Source organism: Solanum tuberosum, unplaced genomic scaffold (genome assembly GCF_000226075.1).
Source record: "Solanum tuberosum cultivar DM 1-3 516 R44 unplaced genomic scaffold, SolTub_3.0 scf00129, whole genome shotgun sequence".
Classification (NCBI taxonomy): domain Eukaryota; kingdom Viridiplantae; phylum Streptophyta; class Magnoliopsida; order Solanales; family Solanaceae; genus Solanum; species Solanum tuberosum.
This window is the reverse complement of record NW_006239057.1, coordinates 1,023,744-1,045,241: the sequence shown is the minus strand read 5'-3', so window position 1 is coordinate 1,045,241 and position 21,498 is coordinate 1,023,744. Positions and strand designations below refer to the sequence as shown.

The following is a 21,498-nucleotide window of genomic DNA, read 5'->3' as shown; positions in this document are numbered from 1 at the left end:
CATGATTAAGATCATAAGATTGAATGAAATTTTGATAGAATTATTCTACCTATCTTCGGTTAAAGACCACAAGATTAAAAAACCTTATCTATTTTCTTAAGCTTCGATTCGTGTCAAGTCAAAATCAGAAAAAGCAGAGAAAGTGTAAAGAAGGACAATACACCTCTAATGAAATCCATCATTGTTGTAATCTCAAACTAAAGAGATTGCTTTGAATTGAATGAAGTATGACACCTCACATTCCTTGGATTCTCTAATTAATTCAAAATGGTCTACTCACTACACTCTTCTTCTCTCATAAAAGTCACAGAAGAAGAAATACTAGCCAGTGATGAATTTCTACTAATAAGTTTTGTATAAGTATTAAAAAGCACCTCACAAGAATTTTTGAAATTCACGAGCCTCTAAATTCACATGTATTTTTTCCGACATTCACAGCCTGATTCTCGAGTCTTTACATTCATCTTTATCCCATGCAGTCATATACGTACGCACACAAGACAACTTGAATCACACTCTGAAATGGACTCGGGGATTGACAGAAGCGGATTCAGAATTTAAAGTTATGGGTTACGTTTGTATGATGGACTCAAGGGAAGTGCGATTTTCAGGGCTAGAGAGTGACATATGGATTCAAAATTTGAAGTTATGAGTTTCTTCGGGGTCGGAGAGTCGCAACAAATTCAAAATTTGAAGTTATGGATTTTTATGATGGACTCAAGTTATATTATATATTAACAATTGGGTTCATAGTTTGGTATTAATAGATATTTAACGGATTTCTTGATAAATTAACAATCTCGATAAAAGTTAATGAGTTCACGATTTAACAATTGGGTTCATAGTTTGGTATTATGTTATTTTGTGGATCCAACATCCACCCTAGAGAGGGAGAGATATATGATTCGAGAGAAATTCAATTGAATTTCCTTCGTTAGAGAATTACATTGTACAAATAGGAAAAAAGTTATAGGGGAATAAGGACGCATTGACCCAGTAAATAGATGACACGTGGCATTCTTGTATTTTTCCCCCACCAGTTAGAATTCCCAACTCTGCCACTATACTCGGGTCGGTGGGAGGGGTATAAAAGTCATTTCATCCAGTAAATTAATAACAAGTTGACAAAAAATGGCATACAGAAAAGAAACTAGTTGGAGAAGACTAGTAGTAATATGTAGTAGTAAACCTGTGAGAGTAATAAAAGGAGAAACACGGGCTTATGTTCCCCTTTGCATATATGATGACAAAATATAAGCTTACCAACTTGTTAAAGAACGAAAGGGTAGAGTGTATGCAGATTTTATTCTTACCTCGTGGAGGATTGTCATGCACGTCACGTCATACATACATGGAATAGAAAAATACAGATTATATACACTCACCATAAACATAGAATGGAAAAGTGTCAACTTAAGATTTACAAATATAAGTTACTTAGAAATAAAACATGTTTCTTGCACAGTGCATCCCTGCCTTGTCAATTTCTTAAATTTTTATGTCAAGTCATTTGATGAGAAATCAAAAGAAATATCTAAAACTCGAGTGGCTGAAGCTGAAACAGCTACTTTCGAAGCAACAGAATTAGAACCGTCATAAACCGATGTCGTATTCATACTTAAAAAAGTGACCATTTCATATCATTGACATCATAAAAGGATCAAACAAACTGGTAGACTAGCTAAACAAGGTTGTTATTAAATCTTCAGAACATTTACAAGAAGAACATTTAAGCATTTTTACACTTCACTAGAGAAAAGGTTATAACAAAATGCTATTTTTGCAAGCTACATGGGAACTTCTAATTTTGGCTTCTTACCTTCATTCCAAAAAACTTCTAACAGGGACATTGGGGGTATAACAGAAGGCTCAAGAGACCTCAAAGCCTAACAAAAACTACCATCGGAGAGACTTAAGCCACATATTAACAGTAACTGCATTATGCACAATAGTATGCTGTTCCAAAAAAGCAGCCAACAATTTTAGACAACACTACACATATATAGAGTCCATTTTAAAAAGAAACCTTTATATTGCTTTCTCGCCTGCTTTGCTAATGTTTCTCCACTTATCTTTGAGGTCCCCCGATGTCCGACCTTTCTGGAAAACATCACCTCCAAATTCCAAAATTCTCTTCCATCTATCATGAAAATGTGAGAATCGTAGTAATCCCTCCTGTGGAAGCAACAACAAAGGCTAGTACCACTAGATGGCCAAAGAGAAAAGTACTGACTACAGTAAATCACTAAAATTGAAATATTTCCCTTTATATACGCAACATGAAAGGAAAAGCACAGCTGCATGTAAATTCCTCCAACATTCAGGTGAAACCAACAAAAAAAAACCCCTTATTCCTATTGAATGGGACAATCTTTTCTTTTTTCATAAGTAAATATACGTGCATTTATAGAAAAAGAGGTGAATTTTATCTTCTATTTGAACAAAGGGGGTGCATTCTTACCACATTTTCAAGGAGAGAGCATGAGGCAGAAAACAAGCAAAATTTAGACAAAAGAATATGCATGATTCTACCTTCTATTTGAACAAAGGGGGTGCATTCTTACCACATTTTCAAGGAGAGAATAAGCGTGAGGCAGTAAACAAGTAAACTTTAGACAAAAGAATATGCATGTACCTTTAATGTTTCCTCCTCCATTTTTGTCCATGGGAGCTTCTTCCTCCTCAGTTGAGGAATCCAGGGACAGGAACTGCAAATTAAAAGTACATCCTTTATCAACAGAGTTTCCAACTACTCGCTCTAACAATAAAAATGAACAGCAAACAATCAGAGGTATAAATCGTAACCAAAAAAAATAAAACAACAGTAATTCACGTGCCTGATTATCACTATTAACAAAATGTTTTGATTCAATGTAAAAGAGATGAGAAAACAGAAATAAATGCAGACACTTGAAAGTATAAGTGAATCAGATGACACTTTTTGGAAGAATATATGAAGTGACCACATGATTTGAATAATTGGAGAAGTGCAAAGGACTTACTTGTTTTCTTGATTCCTAAATTGTACATGGTATCCGGAACCTATCTCATCTTGTTCTTCTTCAGAACTTACTTCTATAGAAGAACTTTCTTGGCACACATGTTCATGAGGAACATGTGGTTGAGGTGGATGGATCTGCGTGACCTCGGCACGCATTGAATTTCTAGTGACTGAACGACTTCCTGGTTCAGCCTTCTCCAAAGAATTTTTGTTTCTATTCTCATCATGACACAATTCTTCTTCCTCTCTGGACTGATTCTGTCTTGATCTATGACATCCAAGAGGTGATTTGTCGGGTTGTTGACCAACTACTAAGCATTGTTTAGGTAGAGAAGCCTCTGGTTGAGGTGAACCGGTTTGCATGACTTGAGCTCCGACAGAACTCCTGTCGGCTGGAGCACTTCCTGCTTCTCTGACCTCATTCAACGAATTCCTCCCACTTTCATTGCGGGGTAGAGAAGTTTCTGGTTGAGGTGCACCAGTTTGCATGACTTGAGCTCTGACAGAACTCCTGTCGGCTGGAGCACTTCCTGCTTCTGTGATCTCATTCAATGAATTCCTCTCATTTTCATTGCGGGGTAGAGAAGGCTCTGGTTGAGGTGCACTGGTTTGCATGACTTGAGCTCCGACAGAACTCCTGTCGGCTGGAGCACTTCCTGCTTCTGTGACCTCATTCAATGAATTCTTACCCTTTACATTGTGGCACAACTGTACAATTGTATCCTCTTGAGATTGATGCTTCTTCATTCCTTGTGACCTAGGTAGTGACTTCTTTGATTGTTGTCCAGCCCCAAAGCGAATAAATGCAGCCAAATCATTCCTAGCAAGTGAGGCCTTCTTCTTACCTTCCAGGTACTCAGAAATGGCTCGAGAATATGCACAAAAGGGGCAATAGAAGCTTCCTTTGTAATCAAAGTTGGGTACAGAACCCAAGCAACTTTCATGAACCACCAAAGAGCAAGTATCAGAACTACAAACTAATAAGTTTTCCCCCTCGTTACACTTCACACAAAGATTAAGTTCTGTACAATCAACAGTTGCCAAAGAATCTTCACCCTGAGTGTATTGCAAGTTCAAGAAATCATTTTTCTGTGAAGCAAGATCAGTACTCTCATTGTGACACTCATCAGTATCACCAGAGAACTCAGATTCACGACTTTGCTCAATATTCTCTTTGTCTGCATTAGAAGGTTCGCCATTTTGCAGATCTCGTGGAAGATTATAATCCAGGTCACCTTTGGAGCCACAAGTGCGAGAATCCTGCTGAATCACACGCAGGGATGAGTCACTTGATGTTCCCAGTTCAGCACAACAATTGCTGCTACTTCCAATATTTTGGAACTTCTTGTCTGAACTCATTCTTTGAGGCAACAGATCCTTGATACTAGAGTCAATGCCACATAAAACACTTGCTGATGCAGCATGCTTTGCTTTACCATCCTTCAGGCATCCATTTGCTTTGAGGGTACCATCATCTTCCGAGTTCCTTTTTTGAACAATAGATTGACTTCCTCCACATGATTCTGCTGGGACTCCATCTCTTTGAGACGATATCAAATCAGGAACAGTGTTCTGAATGGGACCAGCAACATCCTGCTTAAACTTTTTGGCAGCCTTCGCACATGGATCAGAACTTTTCTCTGGTGTGGCTTTAGTTTTATTAACTTCTATTTCATAAGCAGTAGGGGCATTAAAACTCCTCTTAACAGGCAGCAGAGTGCTTCCAGGCTGATTTTCTTGCAGGCCATTCTTGTTGCCCTGTGTTGAAGTATCCAAGTTCTCAGTTGGTGCAGCATGTCGGGTATTCACACCTCCTATTTCATGTCCCTGCTTAAAGCCATCAGAATCAATAGCATCAGCAGTACCACTGTCTCTGTAGTGGTTCCCCAACTCCAATCCACTTCTTTCTTTCAAGGAGGTGGAAAAAGGATTCGTCGATTCCACAATGGCATCTTTAAACTGTTTATCAACAGAAAATATAGCAAATCCCAATCAGACATAATATTTTCATATGTTCCAACCAATCAAATTGAAAAGACTATTAAAACTAGCTTACTTGTTGCAAGTGACACTTTGGCAAGATAGATCTCTTTTTCATAATGAATGACAGAACATCCCACTTGAACATATCTGGCGTAGCTGTTTTTAGATTTGATGCAGACACCTGTGTTACATTTACATGCAAAGACACAACTAAGCATATGTAAAACAGAAGTAATTAAAACTCTCAAGGAGACCATTCCCTTGAAAATAGGCCCCTTGCTTAGAGTTTTCAAATCACTGAATCAAATAATCTACCATATATAAGTAGAAGACAGAACTAATTACCTCCAACAATATGCAGCGAAGGACATCTTCGCAGTCCCTTGATGGATCAAGTTCAACTTTGTCACCTGGAACTGAAGCGACACTATTTGCATCTGAGTTTTTCTGAACAAATAAGCTCTCTAAAACTCTCAAGGAAACCATTTCCCTTGCATTTCTCCCCAGATCATCAGAGATTTCAGGAGTCCTCTTGACCAAATCTGTTATGCAAGAACTATTAAAGTCAAAACTCTGATGCCCACAATTCAACAACAGCTTCCACAAAATAAAGCAATTGTAACTTCACACATACTGATGAGTAAAGATGCGTCTATCTCACTGGAACTTGCCAGTGCTTCAATCACCCAAATCCATGGCAGAGATGATGTACATGCAAGTTTGGTAGCCATGAAAGACTGTTGCAGTGCTTCAGAGACCATAAATTTACTATTTCAATTCCCAGCTACCTCATACTTATCTCTACTCATAAAGCTGTTTGACATAGAGATAGAAGGGATGACAGCGCAATGAATACACAATAATGACAAAAGTAACAAAATATTAGATTCCTGCACCCATTAGATCAATAACCAAATGACGTTCTTTGTGAAATTTTTTTCCAAACAGAAAATTATAAAACTTTATCCAAGGCCTCAAACAAGCCAAATCAAATTGGGGGTTCTGTTGAGAAATGGTAAAACATGTCAAGTAAACATAATTAAACAATTCCTTGAGCAAGTAAACATAGCATACACTTTTCTTGATTTCCTTAGATGGAAGCTTCCCCACCTAAGCCTATTAAAAAGCTGAAACTGAAAATGTAAAATTGCATATATCAATACGTATTTACTAGAAACTCACAATCCCAGCTGGCATACGAGTTCAAATAAAATCAATGATACATACTTAGAACTACAGCCTCTTGGATCAAGGATTTCCTTCTAGTCCTACCAATGCTAATTCTTTAATAGCTTCCTTTATTTCACTATACACTCACCTCTGTCAGTTGCATCAGCCTTGTAATCAGTAAGCTTATGAGCTTTAGGGATAGAAAGAAGGACTAAAAACGATGTTATGTTTCAACTAATTAGATCATACTTCTACACTAGTCTTTTCTTCTCAAATTGAATTTTACTTTTACTTAGTACAACAACAACATACCTAGTGAAATCTCACAAGTGGGGTCTGGGGAAGGTAAAATGTACGAAGACCTTACCCTTACCTCGTGGAGATAGAGAAGCTCATGCTTTAGCTAAGTAAGACCATCAAATGAAAACTGGGTATATCTTTTTTTTTTTACGTCAAGTCAATGAAGATTATTAGGCTAGAAATAAATTATGACCGCTCTACTCTACTAACCCCAGTACTAGATACTATATAGAATGGCAATCACCCTAGCATAAAATCCTTCTCCGCTCGTCTAACTCAATCTAGATAGCAAAGGTCGCCCATATGCAATCAACAGATCGAACAAAGAACCAATGACATGGCAAACAAAAAAGACACAGATCGGTGCACGAAGTATCCCGCCTCCCCACAGGAACCAATAATGCTCATTACTCCCTCTTGAGAAAGCAAAATCAATTGGGACAACAAAAGAAAGGAACATGATCAACTTAACTTGGTAAGAGCACACAAGTAAATAAAGTTAAATCCTTTCCCATGTTTTAGTTTTATTAACATCTATAGAAACTCAGATAAAAATAGTCAAGAACATTCTCAGTTGTCTCTCAGAAAATCCATACCACAAACACTAAAGAACTACAACAACAACAACAAACCCAGTGTAATCAACATGCGGGGTCAGGTAGAGTATACGTAGACCTTATCCCTACCTTGAGAAGGTAGAGAAGTATAATCCCACATGTGGGGTCGGCTAGAGTATACCTAAACTTTACCCCTACCTTGAGAAGTCCGAGGTTGTTTCCAATAGAAACTCGACTGAACAAAATGCAAAAGAGCCAACAGTAACAAGCAGAAACAACAACAAGAAAATAAGATAACGAAGCTAAATAATAACAGGTAGTAAAAACACTGAAGAACTAACAAAAATCTAAAACCTTTTCTGCTACACAGTGATAAATATACAGAAATTCTTCAAAAAAATTGAAATTAATTAAACAATAGACTAATATAAGTAAAAATAAAAGCTTTTGAAGAACCTGATTCTTCTTCCATATACATTCAGCAAGTTCCCCAACTTCCCAATACACCATAAATTTGAAATACAAATAGAAAGAAAAAAAAGCTAGATTTTTCCGGAACCTTCGATTTCTAGTAGTGTTTGTATGCTGCGAAAGAGGCGAAAAAACTGATGAATCTCTTTAGTTCAGTAATTGCAGAGCTTCCATTAAAGAGGGTTTTTCAAATTATCAGAGCAGAAAATTGTACAGATTTGAAAAAAAAGAAAAAGAGAACCAAGTAGGAAATAAGTCGGGTTCGGGTTGTTGGGTCGGATCCTCCTTTATCCCGATTATAGGCTTCGAATCTAATAAAGAAGTCGAGAGTTGCATACTAAGTTGAGTCACTCTTCGGATTTCGAGATTTAAATAAATCTATTTTTTTATCGTAATTTTTTCATATATCTTTTAATTATTTTAAATTATCAATTATTGTGAATTATAGTGTTTTTTTTACGTAGTTTAGAAATATATAAATTTCATTTAAAAAAGTTAAAAATTCCACGCATAATTTTTCGATAAAACTTAAATTATTTAACTCTCGAAAAATAAAAAGTATCAGAGGAACATAGTACATATTATTTATTTATTTATTTGGAGGTAAAAAAAGATGATAACAAAGTAAATTAGATTAAACATTTATGTTTCGTCTAGTATTAACTAAAAGATTCATCCCACGGTTCGGTTTTTTAAAACTAGTATTGGGCAAGTTGTAAGGTGTATTTTTAGTCCTTAATATATGAGAATAAATAGAAATAGAAATGGTAATGTAAATTTTACACATTGGAAATGTAAAATATATTTATACAATCAGATTACTTAAAAAATAATTATGTGTAACATTATTTTAATGAGCATTGATCATTAACTGTTATAAATGGTAAGTAATCTACGATTACATGTTAAGTTATGCTAAAAAGGAAAAATAAGATAGCTCGATGCATGAAATATTTTGTATACACATAAGATTCGAAGAAGTGTGCACTTCAGAAAGGTGTGATATAAGTAAGTAAGTAACCTACCCTGATACAAATATTAGTTATTACTTTCATGATTTGAACTGGTAAATTGTAATCTTTAACACTCTGTTTGGATCATTGTTACCCATTGTTTCATAATGTACTGTATTGTATTGTATTCTATTGTACTAAATTGTATGGTAGATACAATGTTTGCCTAGATCGTATTGTTTGTTGTTGTTTAATAACATTTTTATTGTTTTGTTTGATTGTATCGTACGATATTATAATTTATAAATTTACTAAAATATCCTTAATTATTCTAGGATAGGAGGTTTGACTAGAATTAAATAATATATGGTAAAGGGTAAAAAAGTATTATGAAATATTATGCCATGATATAATTGAAAAAAGAAATTAAGTAACAATGTGAACATACCAAATCGATTGTTCTATAAAATGGGGGTTTTCATAGGTACGTAACAACGAAATTTAACAATACAATACAATACTTTTTAAGTAACAATCAAAACAAACATTGTAGGTATGGTAACGATACAATACAATACAATGGGTAACAATGATCCAAACAGAGTGTAAATTATACAAAAATAACTTTATTATTGCACTAATATTCTCTTTCACATGTTAAATTATGTTGATGGTGTTAAATAAATTTACATTATTAAATAAGAAAATTGAAATGATATGATTTCTTCACTTTTGTTATTTTCTTGAGTTGAGGTTTATCAAAACAACTTTCTATCTCTGAAGGTAAAAATAAAATTGCTATACACATCTTCTTCAGACTCGTTTGTGAAATTACACAGTACAAATATTATTGTTGAAGTTACATCATATGATCAATGGCATATACAAAGAGCAAAATATATAGTCTCGTAGATAATGAAGTATTTTGGTCTTTTTCTCACAAAGCAAATTCAAACTTTATTACACTTCAAAAAGCAACATAAATTTTCAACTTTATGAACATGTTACAACTCAAAATAAACTTTGTTCGTAAAATTAAAGAGAGAAAACAATGCACAAGTTATATAAATCCAGTACTACCTTAGAGTTGGAGGTGGAGGAGATGAGAGGAGAAGTACATGAGGGATGGCCATGTATCTAGAGAAGAAATCACGAAAGCGAAGAACGGTATTTGAATTACATATTGACGTGGTCTCATAGTGTAAAAATTCTAATGACTCCACGAACGAGTTCAAACTTCGAATTGGTGGTAAAAATAGCGTTAGTGGAGCTGCCATAAAGGCTGCCGCTAACAACATCTGTATCATTTTATAGAAACGATATGATTTATGATACTAGATCTAGATTATAAAATTGAAATGATCGAAGACTTTTGAATCTCGATAAAAGAACAAAAAGAGATGCTAGTATAACGGCTTTTTTCTTCTGTTTGGATTCGAAAAAAATGGTTTATTTTAGGTTAATAGGTTATGTGGTGTTTATATAGAAAAATTAAAGAGAGCAAGGTTCATGGTGAAGATTGGTTTAATTAAAAAAAAATAAATGTATTGGCCGGTACTCTTTGGAATATTCGTTAATAAAGTTTAGTTATAAGAAATAAGATGCCAATTGAAATTTAATTAATACAATATGATTTAATATTCTCAGATAAATCAAATTACAACTTGAAATGGATTCAAATATGTATGAAAATATAATTTATTACATATGGCTTTTGAGTTATTTAAAGGTTTCTTGTAGGAAATGCTATTGGTTATGAGTTATGACCTATGTCAAGAAAATTAAAGGGTCAATTATTACATTATTAAATGTATATTTTAGATAATTTGGGTATGATGTGTGATAATTAGGTATTGGATCGTGAATCTTATTTAACCTGATCATGACAAAATTTGTAATGGGAGATCTATCAGAATTTTAATAATTGCAGTTAAATTCTTCTCTAGTCCTTATATAAATATCAGTCGGAGTGATAGTTATATATCTCATTGTGTTGCCATGCCGTGAAATAGCAATAGAGATGAAGACCTAGTCATTCATCAATTGGAGTGATCATGGATCAGATAAGTACACAATTAACCTTGCTAATCTACATTGTTTTTGTGTCCTAGTATCGCGTCTGATCTTTATTAAGTTTGGTCATATTTACTCTTTTTAAATAACCAAACCTAAAAGCAAATATCAAATATCGAACGAAAAAATCGAAACGAAAAACCCAACATTATAATTGGGTGACTTTCTCTCAGTTTGGCTTTCTCATTTGCTAATATATCCACATAGGAAATGTCGAGGAAGTTATGTTGTTACTACTATTTAAGTCAAATTAATTTAGGACTAATAAGTTATTGAGTTGAATTTTAGGATACTTCTGGGAAAATGCTTTTATTTATAACTAAATACTATAACTCTTGCTATTTTTATAATATATGGTCCAATTCTATGAATTTTCTTGCCAATAATATAATACCAAAGAAAATTCAGAAATGTTCAAATAATCTTAAGGTCATTTCGTGGCATTTTTGTGTAAAAGAAATCATGGAGATTCAAAGCCACTTAATACCAATACACCACTTCCTTTTAACATAAAGGCATATATTTATTAAAATTTATGAACAATTATTATTAAAAAAAAAAACATTAGGATAGGACTATAGGTCATTTGGACTTTTTGTCTCTATTTTGGGCTGATTTTCAATTTATGTCTCTCCTAACAAATAATTTTTTGCAAGGCACAAGTTTATATTTTCAAATTATAATATTGCATAATAACTTCATTTTCTAAAGAAGTTATGCCCTCTCTAGGCATAAATTTATTTATTAAAGGGAAAAAATTAAAGATCAATTCATTTGAAGGGCAAACGTACAATTTTACTAGAACTACATGTCGAATCGAATTGTTCGGGTTTGGGCTGGTTTCAATGGCCCAAGTTCACATGATGTATACAAGATTCAGGTAGAGAATTATACAATTAATCTTGATGTTATACTTGCTTTTGTATTTACACAAGTATGTAATATTTATACGTTTATGCAATTTCATTGAAAGTGCACTTGGCTTGGGATATAGCTTAGTTGGTAGAGCTCCGCTCATGCAATTGGGTCATTGCGATTACAATTTGGATGTCTAATTGTCTAGGCGATAATGATAGTATCTTGTACCAGAATTCATAGGAAATATCAAGTACATTAAAATTAGTAGGATCAAAGTTACATATTTGACCGCTCAACCAAAAATATTAGAGTCTTTCATTGAAATTAATAGGGGTACCATCTCAACTAATGCCAACCCCCACCACTCCTCACACACGCATAGGGGTCTAGAGAGGATAGTATATATGCAAGCCTTATCCCTATCGGTAGAAAGGTTATTTCCGATACACCTTGGCTCAAGTAAAGCAGGTATGAAAAGGAAATACATCCAAGAAACCCAAGTTCAAATTATGGGACTTTGACAGTTGACACCACAACTTAAATTCCCATGAGTAAGCAAGAATCCACCATTATTCTTTATCTACATATATCACCATACTATTGGAAACACACAGAAAGATAACTAGATAAGGCTATTTAAGGATGGAATACTAATTCTCATAAATTTGAGTGTCTTGCATCAGAAACCATTCAAATGGTCTTTATTTCTTTCCATCAGAAAACTTACTACCACTAAATTTATTCCAAAAGCCAACACATCATAGAAGTAGATTGAAAAATCAAAAGAGATGTCAAATCTCAAATGAAGTAACTTCATGTCAAAGATTATCAATTGATAGTACAATGAAACAAGGTACAAGTTTATCTTCATGTCAAGAAAAGTAAGAATCAAATTCAAATAGAAAACAAAAAAAAAGGTCAATATTCTTCCAACTTCAGGACCTCCTTGCTCTGCTTGTTGTTTCTCGGTTTGCACGGTTGTCTTGCTCCTAAGAAAACATGTCAAGAAAAGTAGAATAAAATGCAGTTACTATTTACCGGAACCTTACTTTTGAAGATGTCAAGGATCAGTAAAATGAAGAATTAGAATGTTTCTTTCTAATGATGGTGTCCGAGCCAACTTGAGCACACCTCGACTAATTCTACAGGTACCCACCAAGGCTTGGGTAGATAGAAGAAATCAATTAGTGTTTTTGGTCTCCATCCATGCACTCAATTGATCAATCTGGGAATGGGACGTAGAGCCTTCACTAAGATCTGCACCAGCACCTGTTAATTCGGGTTCAGAGACATGACGAACACATTTATCCTTCATCATTTCTGGTGGTGATTCTTTGACAAGAGATTGCACCCATGACAGATCAGGCTCTTTTCCATTGTTAGCAAGCTTAAATGATGATGATTGCCTTAGCCTACCCAACTCCTCAGTATTGACAGCCCAGTCTGGCTTTCCCGTATCTGTACCCCACTTTGACCAAGTATCAGCTGGTGACCCAACAATAGCAGAAACATTGGAGCCAAGATCACGAGAGCTGAGACTTCTAAATTGCTGCTGCCTGTCACGTTGCGCTAATATTGACACACGGGAATTTCTTGGTGAGATTGGCTCCATTGCTCGGGGAGACATCCTCCCTGATGATGGAACTCCAAATGAGGCCTGTAATAGAGGATTATCAATGTTTCTTGGCGAGAAATTCATATTAATGGGAGATAACAGGCTCTGTTGCTGCTGCTGAAATGGACTGCAAACTGCAGAATTGTGGGTAGGGGAAAAAACAGATTGAGCTACTGTTCGATCAGAAAATCTAGGAGATGAGCTCTCTGCAGGAAAATAATCCTCAAGATTTGTACGGGTAAAGGTCATAGGACGAGCTGAATGGTTCAAAGAATCAGAACTCATGCTGCTACGCTGGGATAGGCAGGAAAACTCATTTAGGAGCTGCTGTCGTTGCACATCAAAATCTGGATATGTAGTCAGGTCTGCAGCTGGTATACCTCTAGCATTGAGCGATGACCGTAGGCGACTCGAATGAACAAAGCTGCCAGGAAGATGCAAGGGTGGGGCGTTTTGTTGGGCCCAACCCATGCTTGAAATTCCATTAGCAGAAGGTGATATTGGAGGTGTGAAAGGTGATGGTGATATGACAGAGACTGAGGAAGGAGAACCTGGTATTAGGCCCATGGCTGCAGCAAAATCCATAGCATTGGCAGCAGCAGAATTCCCACAAGGTGAGGGAACAGCAGAACCAGTAGAGACATAAAGTGGTCTTAGATCCTCCTGCTTGTGGGCAAAGAAGCAAACTCTTCTGTTACAATCTATACCATCTTTGCAAAGCCGAGTTCGATATTGTGCAGGGTGCAGCCAACACTCAAAGACCCCATGAGCGTATTCACACATGTCCCCACGTTGGCAAGCTCCCTTGCGGAACTCAGGGCAAGGTACACAACTGTAGTGGTATTTTCTTGGATCCCTTCTTCGAGCATTTTCGCCTGGATGGAGAAATGGACATTCAGTCCAATCATGCGAGTATGCACGAGAGCAAGGTCTGATCTTAAATGAGAACATCCTGAATTCATCTGAAGAATATATGTCATTTTTTATGTCAGGCAAGGAGGGGTCAACAGGGTATTCTTTCTTTTCTGGTATAGAATATGCTGGGAGGTCACTGGACTTTGCACTCTTTGGGGAAAAAGTTGAGTCTGAAGCAGAAGATGGTGATCTATTTCCAGGAGAAGGCGAACGTGGAGGAGAAGAGCTTGAAGTGGACACTGACACCCGCAGCTTGCAGTCCCCAATTGTACTAGTCATCAGAAGGCTCTCTAGGCATGATTTAACCGGGTGAAAGCTAGGAGATACAACTATAACATCAATAGGGTAATGACCATTGATATCTTTAGAGTGTGGGTCAGCACCGGCTCCTAAGAGAAGTTTGACAGCTTCTGCAGCATTCAGAGATCCACCAGAGGCAGCACAGTGAAGGGCAGTGCTCTTATCATGGCCACAAGAACGATTCACATCAACTTCAGGTAGAGATAGAATCTGCTTTAGAGCATCAATACTTCCATACGTAGCAGCAACCATCAAAGGAGTTCTATGATCAAGAACCATTTGCTTTGAGCCCTTTTGGCGCCCATACCACAGTCCAACCTCATGAATACTAGCTAGGTCACGCTCAATCCATATTTTGAAGGCCTCTATATCATTGTTGGCAGCAAGTTCAAGCAAGCTGGCAAAAGTATCTTCAGTTTCAATAGTCGGATTACTCATAGTCATGTTGGTGGACTAACAGATACCAAGGTAGTTGGTTACAATCTGGGTTTTAAGAGCTGCAATAGGAAGCATATTTTGTAAGCTGTTAGATATCATGTATTTATCTATTTATTGTGGACATATGATTAGACCATACGCGTTGTGTGTAGCCAAGTACTATTGTCAAACATAGACACGACTTACAGAGCTCTAACAACTAGGTGAAATGCTATAGATTCATAAACAGTAATAAAATTCCAAAGAATTCTAGTAAGGAGAATAAGGAACTATGCCCCCTAAGGTTGGTGAGAAGACAGCAAAAGAATTGAGCTTGAATGCCTACTTATGACTTCCAAGACAACAGAAAAGGCACATATCACATAAAAAAGAAAAGAGAAGAATCTGCCTTTGTAACCAAGTGAGAAATTTACATAGTACTACTTTTCTGAATTGAAAATATCATCGTCAAAAAATAAAGGGAAAATTCCGCTATTTCAGGCTCAAAAGAGTTCTCCTTTTGAACTTCATTTTCTTGAAATCTAATGGAACCATTCAAACATTGGGAAAAAGATGTTAAAACAAAACAAAACAAAAAAGACTTACTGTTAGTACAATAGAAATATAACAATACTAACGATCAAAGATCTTTTCAATAAGAAATGAAAGAAAATGGCCAAAGATGAGAACCAGAGAATTTTTTTTGAAATACCACATAGAGGAAGGGGGTCTTCTTTGACGTCATCATTCATATATGGAAAGATTAACTTTACCAGAGGTTAGATATTTTGAAAGCTGTTAGATTTTTTAAAGTTTTTCTTCGGAATGAATTAGACAGTATGCACTGTGTGTACATCCAAGTACTCCCTCCATTACATATTACTTGTCCAACTTAGAAAGTCAAGAGAGTTTTATTACATTTTCCTTTCTACCCATAGTAGGAGTATTAAGTATCTACACTCCCAACTTATTGAAGTCACAATTTTAGATTTTCAGAGCCTATTAAGTACACGGGTAGCTTCACCGACCCTCCTCTTTACTCTTATTAAGACTTCCAAGCCTAGTTGGCACCAAATACCATGTTAAATCATTGTTATGTTCATTGAATTTTTAAAATCATATAAGGTTAAGTAAAATACACCTCTAATTTAAAGCTTTCTTAAAGAGTGTGCTAGGTCAAACGCGGGCCAAGTAATATAAAACGGAGGGAGTACTATCTTCAAAACATAGACACAACTTGTTAGAGCTCTAACAACAAAATGAAATGCTAGAGATTCATAAACAGTAATAATCTTCCCATAAATTAATTTTAATAAGGAGAAAAGGAACTAAGCCCCTTAGGGTTCGCAAGAAGACAATAAAAGGATTGAGCTTCAAGCCTAATTTCTGACTCTTAAGACAACAGAAAAGGCACACATCGCATTAAAAACAGAAGAATCTGTTCCTAGTAAACAATTGACAAATTCACATAACTACAACTTCTCTGAATTGAAAATATCATTTTCACTATTTCAAAGTAAGACTTTTCACTTTCCCTTTCCCTTTCCTTTCATCTTCTAGGTAACCTAATGGGACCATTCATACCATAGAAAAATTGGGATCTTTGCACAAATAGCTACCCGAATTCACTATTTACTTTTCATAGCAGATATATATAAATTATACATATATCATACATCCGCCCGCTATTTTTAGTTGAAACTTCGGAGTGAGCGACTAGTTAGGTTAATTCTTCCATCACGAGTAAAGGAAAACTTACCCACTAATTACAGATATAGCAAAAAAGGTCAAAAGGGGTTAGAACATCGACCAAAAAACCCCCCAAAAAACCCAAAAATCAAAATCAATCTTGAAGAATTTACAAGCATACCAATTTATCCATCTATGTTTTTAGTTAAAATCCAATAAAGGGCAAACCAGATTGAAGAACATCCAAGCAAAAACAAAACTGACCCATCAAAAAGCATTTCAAACTAAAGCAGTCATAATTTTGCAATGAAATTGAAACATATCTAAAATTAAAGTGAAAAATCAGTTCTTTCTCACCAAATTCTGAGCAAAAAGCAAAGTGTTTAGCACCATCAACAGCTCCTCTCCACCATTTCTACATATAGCTATGGCTCCGTATGTATATAGTGAGAGAAAGTGATACTTTTTCTACAAGAAGAGAGAGAAAATTATGATAACACAAAGAACTTCTCTTCTCCCTTTTTTAGTACTTCGCCATTTTCTATGCGCGCTCTCTTTCAGTAATGCGTAGACTTATTTTTTTGTAAGATATATATATTTCTTACTGTTCAAATTATCTGTCGTGTTTCATTTTATGCTAATTTTTGTATATATAATTTTTATTATTGTATTTATAATCTTTAAATAAAGATAAGATGAAAATTATAATTTTATCATTAAAAATTTATGACAAATAATCTAAAATATTTGTGTACTTAAAAGATAACTTGACTTTTCATCTCAAGTCTTAACGGTAGAAGGTAGAGAGTTCATCGGGTGTGAGCAAGTCCTTAATCTCTTATTATGAGTGCTAGTTTTGTCATTTTAACAACTTTTAATATAAATATAATGTTTAGATTAAAATTATAGAATTACGTCAAATTCATACGTCGATTTCTAATTTCGACCATGTTAAAAGGATAAAGTTGTCATTCTCAACAAGGCTCTCATTTTGTGGGTTTTGGTCCTTTTGGCTCTTTGTTATGGCTAATGAGTGATTAGGAACGGCTAAAGCATATTATTGATATTTCAGATATTGCGGATTTCTCCTAATAATTTTTCTCTTTCATGAAAAAATCAAAAAATTATATTTTTTAAGGCACTTGCATTTTTTATATTTTATTTTAACCTTGTAGAAATGACAGTGGGTGTGACATTTGTGGATGAGTTTTTCGAAATTGTTTATCATGGACATTATTTGTTTATCATTATCTCACGTTAATAGTATTTCTTAAATTTATTTTTTATTCTATCCATTCTTAAACAATTGTCCTTGTTGAGTTAGCACTTTCACCTCCATTACTCCAAAAATATTATGCATGCCTAATATACTTTCTTGACCAATCATATTGTTTTCGATGTGATTTATATGTTACGAATTTAAATCGTAAAATCAGTCATTAATACTTGCAATTAGGATGGACTAACTATATCATATCTTCTTTGGTTGTCTTTAGCAGGCGGTCACAGGTCTTAACGCACTCTTCGCACAATAAATCCACTTTAAAGTTGACTAATTCACTCGATTAATTATCCAAATGTGTATCGTGTACAAGATATCATAAGCGCTCAATATCTCAATATATAACATCTTTGTCAAAACTTTGAAGTAAGTCTCAACTCTCATATCGAAACATAGAAACGATATGATTAGCATAAACCTAATATGATTCAACCTTTTTGAATATAACAAGATTTTTGTGTCTTTTTCAAGAAAAAAAATTAGGAACGTCATATACTAGAATATCATAATATCTCCTAATATATTATACCAGTATATATTATTTTAGAATATCTGCTAACTAATATATTACTAATTAAAGATACAAGTATTAAAGATTATCATGCTAATTAAAGTGCTTTCATCACTTCAATTATGTACCTTCATCTCCTTCAATAGGCAGATTAATTACGACCATGATTATTATTAATGAACAACCATAATCAATTAAACCCTTAATTACAGCTTGCTTAATTACATACAAAAATTTCAAATCAATTGCGTATATTGTAATCTAATTAAAAACTGCACCAAAATCTGGAAATCCACAAAATATATGATTTAATTTTAACTAAGAAAAAATTTCCACACATTGTACATTATTAATTGACTATAGTTGAAAATTGAACAAATTGACTATGTTGTACTCAAATCTATCAATTTCCACTATATATCCAAATTTTATTTTTTTGTTGAAACCATGAAAATCCACAATTGTTACTCTTCGAAGGCGAACGAGTAAATCTGTTCATGTGCAATACCCCTCAAATCACACATGAAATCATGAAATCATGAAATGTAAACGACACTAGACAAATGTGGTGCGATGAACTCGATTGAGAAGGTGTTGACATGAGTAATTGATGTTTGACCTCCTTTATAGGATACCATCAGTTACCACATCAACATAAGGACATAACCACCCTTACGAATTTTTCATATGGAATACCACCTACTGCACCGACTCAACTATTTTTACGGGTTTAAATATATATTTTGTTGGTTGTTTTATTTAAGTATTTATTTGGTTGTCTGTCAAAGAGATTTGTAACGTCCCTATCTTTTAAATGGCAGGTATAGGAGAAAAGTTTTAATATTGCTTTCACTTGGGTAAAAAAACTTTATAAATATTTGAAAAGTTTTAATATTGCTTCCACTGGGTAAAAAACTTTATGGAATATTTTCTTTTCTAAAGTTTAGTTCTATGTAGTCAAATAGTAATTTAAATATATTTCCCAAATTTTCTCCACTTATAAATGGCACATTTTAGAGGAATACATTATGCTATATGACAAATTTGGATTCAGAATTAATTATTAACTCTCACGGATTTGTGTGAGCTCATTCAAATTGTCGATTTTAAACTCGAATTAAGGAGGAGAATTGTCGAGGATCAGTCAAAAACAATCTTTCTATCCGAAAAAATAGAGATAAGACTGTGTATATGCATTTGGTCGTCCCTAAAACTCACTTATGAAATTACAGTGAATATGTTATAGTTATTGAGTATTATTATAGAGTGACAAGAAAAATGATCTTAATATTTTTAATTAGTAGATTAAATAAACAAAATTGTCTAGCCGTAAGTATATAATCAAAATACATACTAATTATATAATATTATACTCGCTTAAATATATTTTTTGAGAAATAATTTTAAAAAAATTATTTCGTATTTGTTATGAAACTTTTCAATATTATTGAATAGTGTAAATTAAATCCAAGAAAATAAAAATAAAAAATGGAGTGAGAGGCATAACGTGAAGGACTTCTGATCAAGTTCAGTAATTGCTAATTAATTGGACCACATTGGCCAATACATGAGCAATATTTAAGAGGCATTTGAAATTTCAAAATTACTCATATTTGTAGAATAAAAGTTATTTTTATTATCGATCGTGTGCCTATAGAAGAATGAATTGACAATTCATAGTAGTGATTCGATTAAAGACTATTTGTAACAAAGATTACAACTTATAAATTAAAATTAGTTGATTTTTTTAATGACAGTAATAAATTAAGATAATGATTAAATTTACGTGAGATCCACTCCTATTTGTTTTGTTTCATAGCTGACTAAAAAATAATGACATATTTGTTGAACGATATTGTGATGACCCGAAAGGTCATTTTTGGAAATTTTAAACTATTCGTTTAACTTGAGTTAATTAATCGATAGTTAGTGGGCTAAAGTGATCATTTATTTAAGATCCTATACCATTAGGGCCATGTGTTAAAAATAAATTAGAGTTAAATAGGGTTTAATAAAATAAATTTATTTTCCTTTTTATTCCTTGCACGAGTTCATGCGGCGTCCCACTATCAAACTAAAAACGTTGAAGAAGAAAGCAGTTAACAAAGATTGTTCAGGTAAGGTTTAATTAGAATTCTCATCTTTGTATACGTGTTGGTCTATCTATGTAGTATTTTCTTAAGAATCGGATAGAAATTCATAACAATGATTATTATATTAATGAAGTGAAGGTGAGGAATTTAAATTTTAGAATCTTTAAGCCATATGTGGCTGCCGCATGTGTTGGTGGGTATGGTGTCTTTAAATGTGATAATTATTACTATGAAAGGATGTATTATACTATTATTTACCTAGCTACTATTGAAATAGTTCTCTGGATTAGTACTTTAACAAATTAGTATTTTATTCTCTGGTTGGAACATTAACTTAAGGATTTTGGGGATACGTGCTATGAATAATTATGGCATAGGGGAGGACACCGTGAGTAATAGTTAAGGATAGTATATATGAAGGGAAATTGGTATAATTTTTGAATCCTGCAAATTGTTTCATCGTTGGAAGTTATATGGAGTCTAGTTGAGATAAATTAGTGGTTGGCATTAGAGAGGGCAATGAATGATAATAAAAGTAAAATTATTGGATGAGAGAATAAGGTATATTGATGTATGTTTGTACCGTGAGTTGTTCTGGAAATTTAAAGGTAAGTATATGGAGTTAATTGAATAAGTAATGGTGAGCCAATCATTGGTTGGAATAAAGGGTGTCAAAAAGGAAGGAAAAATAAATAAATATATGATGGTGAAATGTTAATCTGCATCAAGAGATACGAACTTGATTATAAAGTCTAGCGAATTTTTAGGTCAAGGCTAAACCCATAGTAATATGGGCGTTGTTAGTTTCAAAATCTTATTGTGAATATGTACTTGAATAGATTGCATTGATTTGGAAGCTCAACAAAAAGGGAAGGCTCAAGTCTCGGAGTGATTGTTCTGTTATTTGAGGCAAGTGGATTTCTAAACCCTTGTTAAGTGTATGGAATTCGTGTATTTTCTTGTAATATGTGTTTGGGGGTAATGAGACTTGGTGATGGGTTGACTTGTCCATATTGATTAATTCTAATGATGAAAAAGGGGTAATAAAAGGCAATGTGACTAATTGTTTGTGTGTGATGTATTGAGAACGGTTTGAAAGGCTTGTTGAATCATTGTTGATGTTGTATCATGATTGTGTTGTTGTGAATTGTGCAATGTTATGAAAATGGTCATCTCCTCATTATTTGTGTGAACATGTCATTTGCATTGTTCTGAAATGTGGTTGTGACAAGTGTTATGTGCATTGAGAAAGAATAAGAAATTAAAGAGGATGTACCATTTCGAGGGACGTATCGCGCGCCGCGATGGAT

At 34.2% G+C, this 21,498-nt stretch overlaps 2 protein-coding genes across 3 annotated transcripts; both read right to left on the bottom strand.

Moving 5' to 3' along the window:
• Positions 1-1,673: 1,673 nt before the first annotated feature.
• On the bottom strand, positions 1,674-7,711 carry LOC102589560 (uncharacterized). 2 transcript variants are annotated; one of them, XM_006351261.2, is made up of 7 exons: positions 7,468-7,711; positions 5,619-5,797; positions 5,330-5,526; positions 5,058-5,165; positions 3,003-4,960; positions 2,636-2,708; positions 1,674-2,175 (listed from the first exon to the last, which is right to left on the bottom strand). In XM_006351261.2, exons 2-7 carry the CDS (start codon positions 5,743-5,745, stop codon positions 2,029-2,031), a joined length of 2,610 nt encoding a protein of 869 aa, XP_006351323.1. In that variant the 5' UTR covers positions 5,746-5,797; positions 7,468-7,711; the 3' UTR covers positions 1,674-2,028. The 2 variants fall into 2 exon arrangements, with proteins under 2 accessions (XP_006351323.1, XP_006351325.1); XM_006351263.2 differs by having other exon boundaries at positions 7,571-7,711.
• A 4,434-nt stretch (positions 7,712-12,145) lies between these two features.
• On the bottom strand, positions 12,146-16,878 carry LOC102589235 (zinc finger CCCH domain-containing protein 24-like). Its single transcript, XM_006351260.2, has 2 exons — positions 16,660-16,878; positions 12,146-14,693 (listed from the first exon to the last, which is right to left on the bottom strand). Exon 2 carries the CDS (start codon positions 14,638-14,640, stop codon positions 12,547-12,549), a length of 2,094 nt encoding a protein of 697 aa, XP_006351322.1. The 5' UTR covers positions 14,641-14,693; positions 16,660-16,878; the 3' UTR covers positions 12,146-12,546.
• Positions 16,879-21,498: the final 4,620 nt, after the last annotated feature.

What these genes read in the sequence shown, in the direction of transcription:
- LOC102589560 (XM_006351261.2), bottom strand. Translation starts at nt 5,745, where the DNA reads ATGGTCTCTGAAGCACTGCAACAGTCTTTCATGGCTACCAAACTTGCA. An exon ending in AGACGCATCTTTACTCATCA is followed by an intron (nt 5,527 to 5,618) that starts GTATGTGTGAAG and finishes CTTGCATAACAG; the next exon opens with ATTTGGTCAAGAGGACTCCT. An exon ending in TTTAGGAATCAAGAAAACAA is followed by an intron (nt 2,709 to 3,002) that starts GTAAGTCCTTTG and finishes TTTAATTTGCAG; the next exon opens with TTCCTGTCCCTGGATTCCTC.
- LOC102589235 (XM_006351260.2), bottom strand. Translation starts at nt 14,640, where the DNA reads ATGACTATGAGTAATCCGACTATTGAAACTGAAGATACTTTTGCCAGC.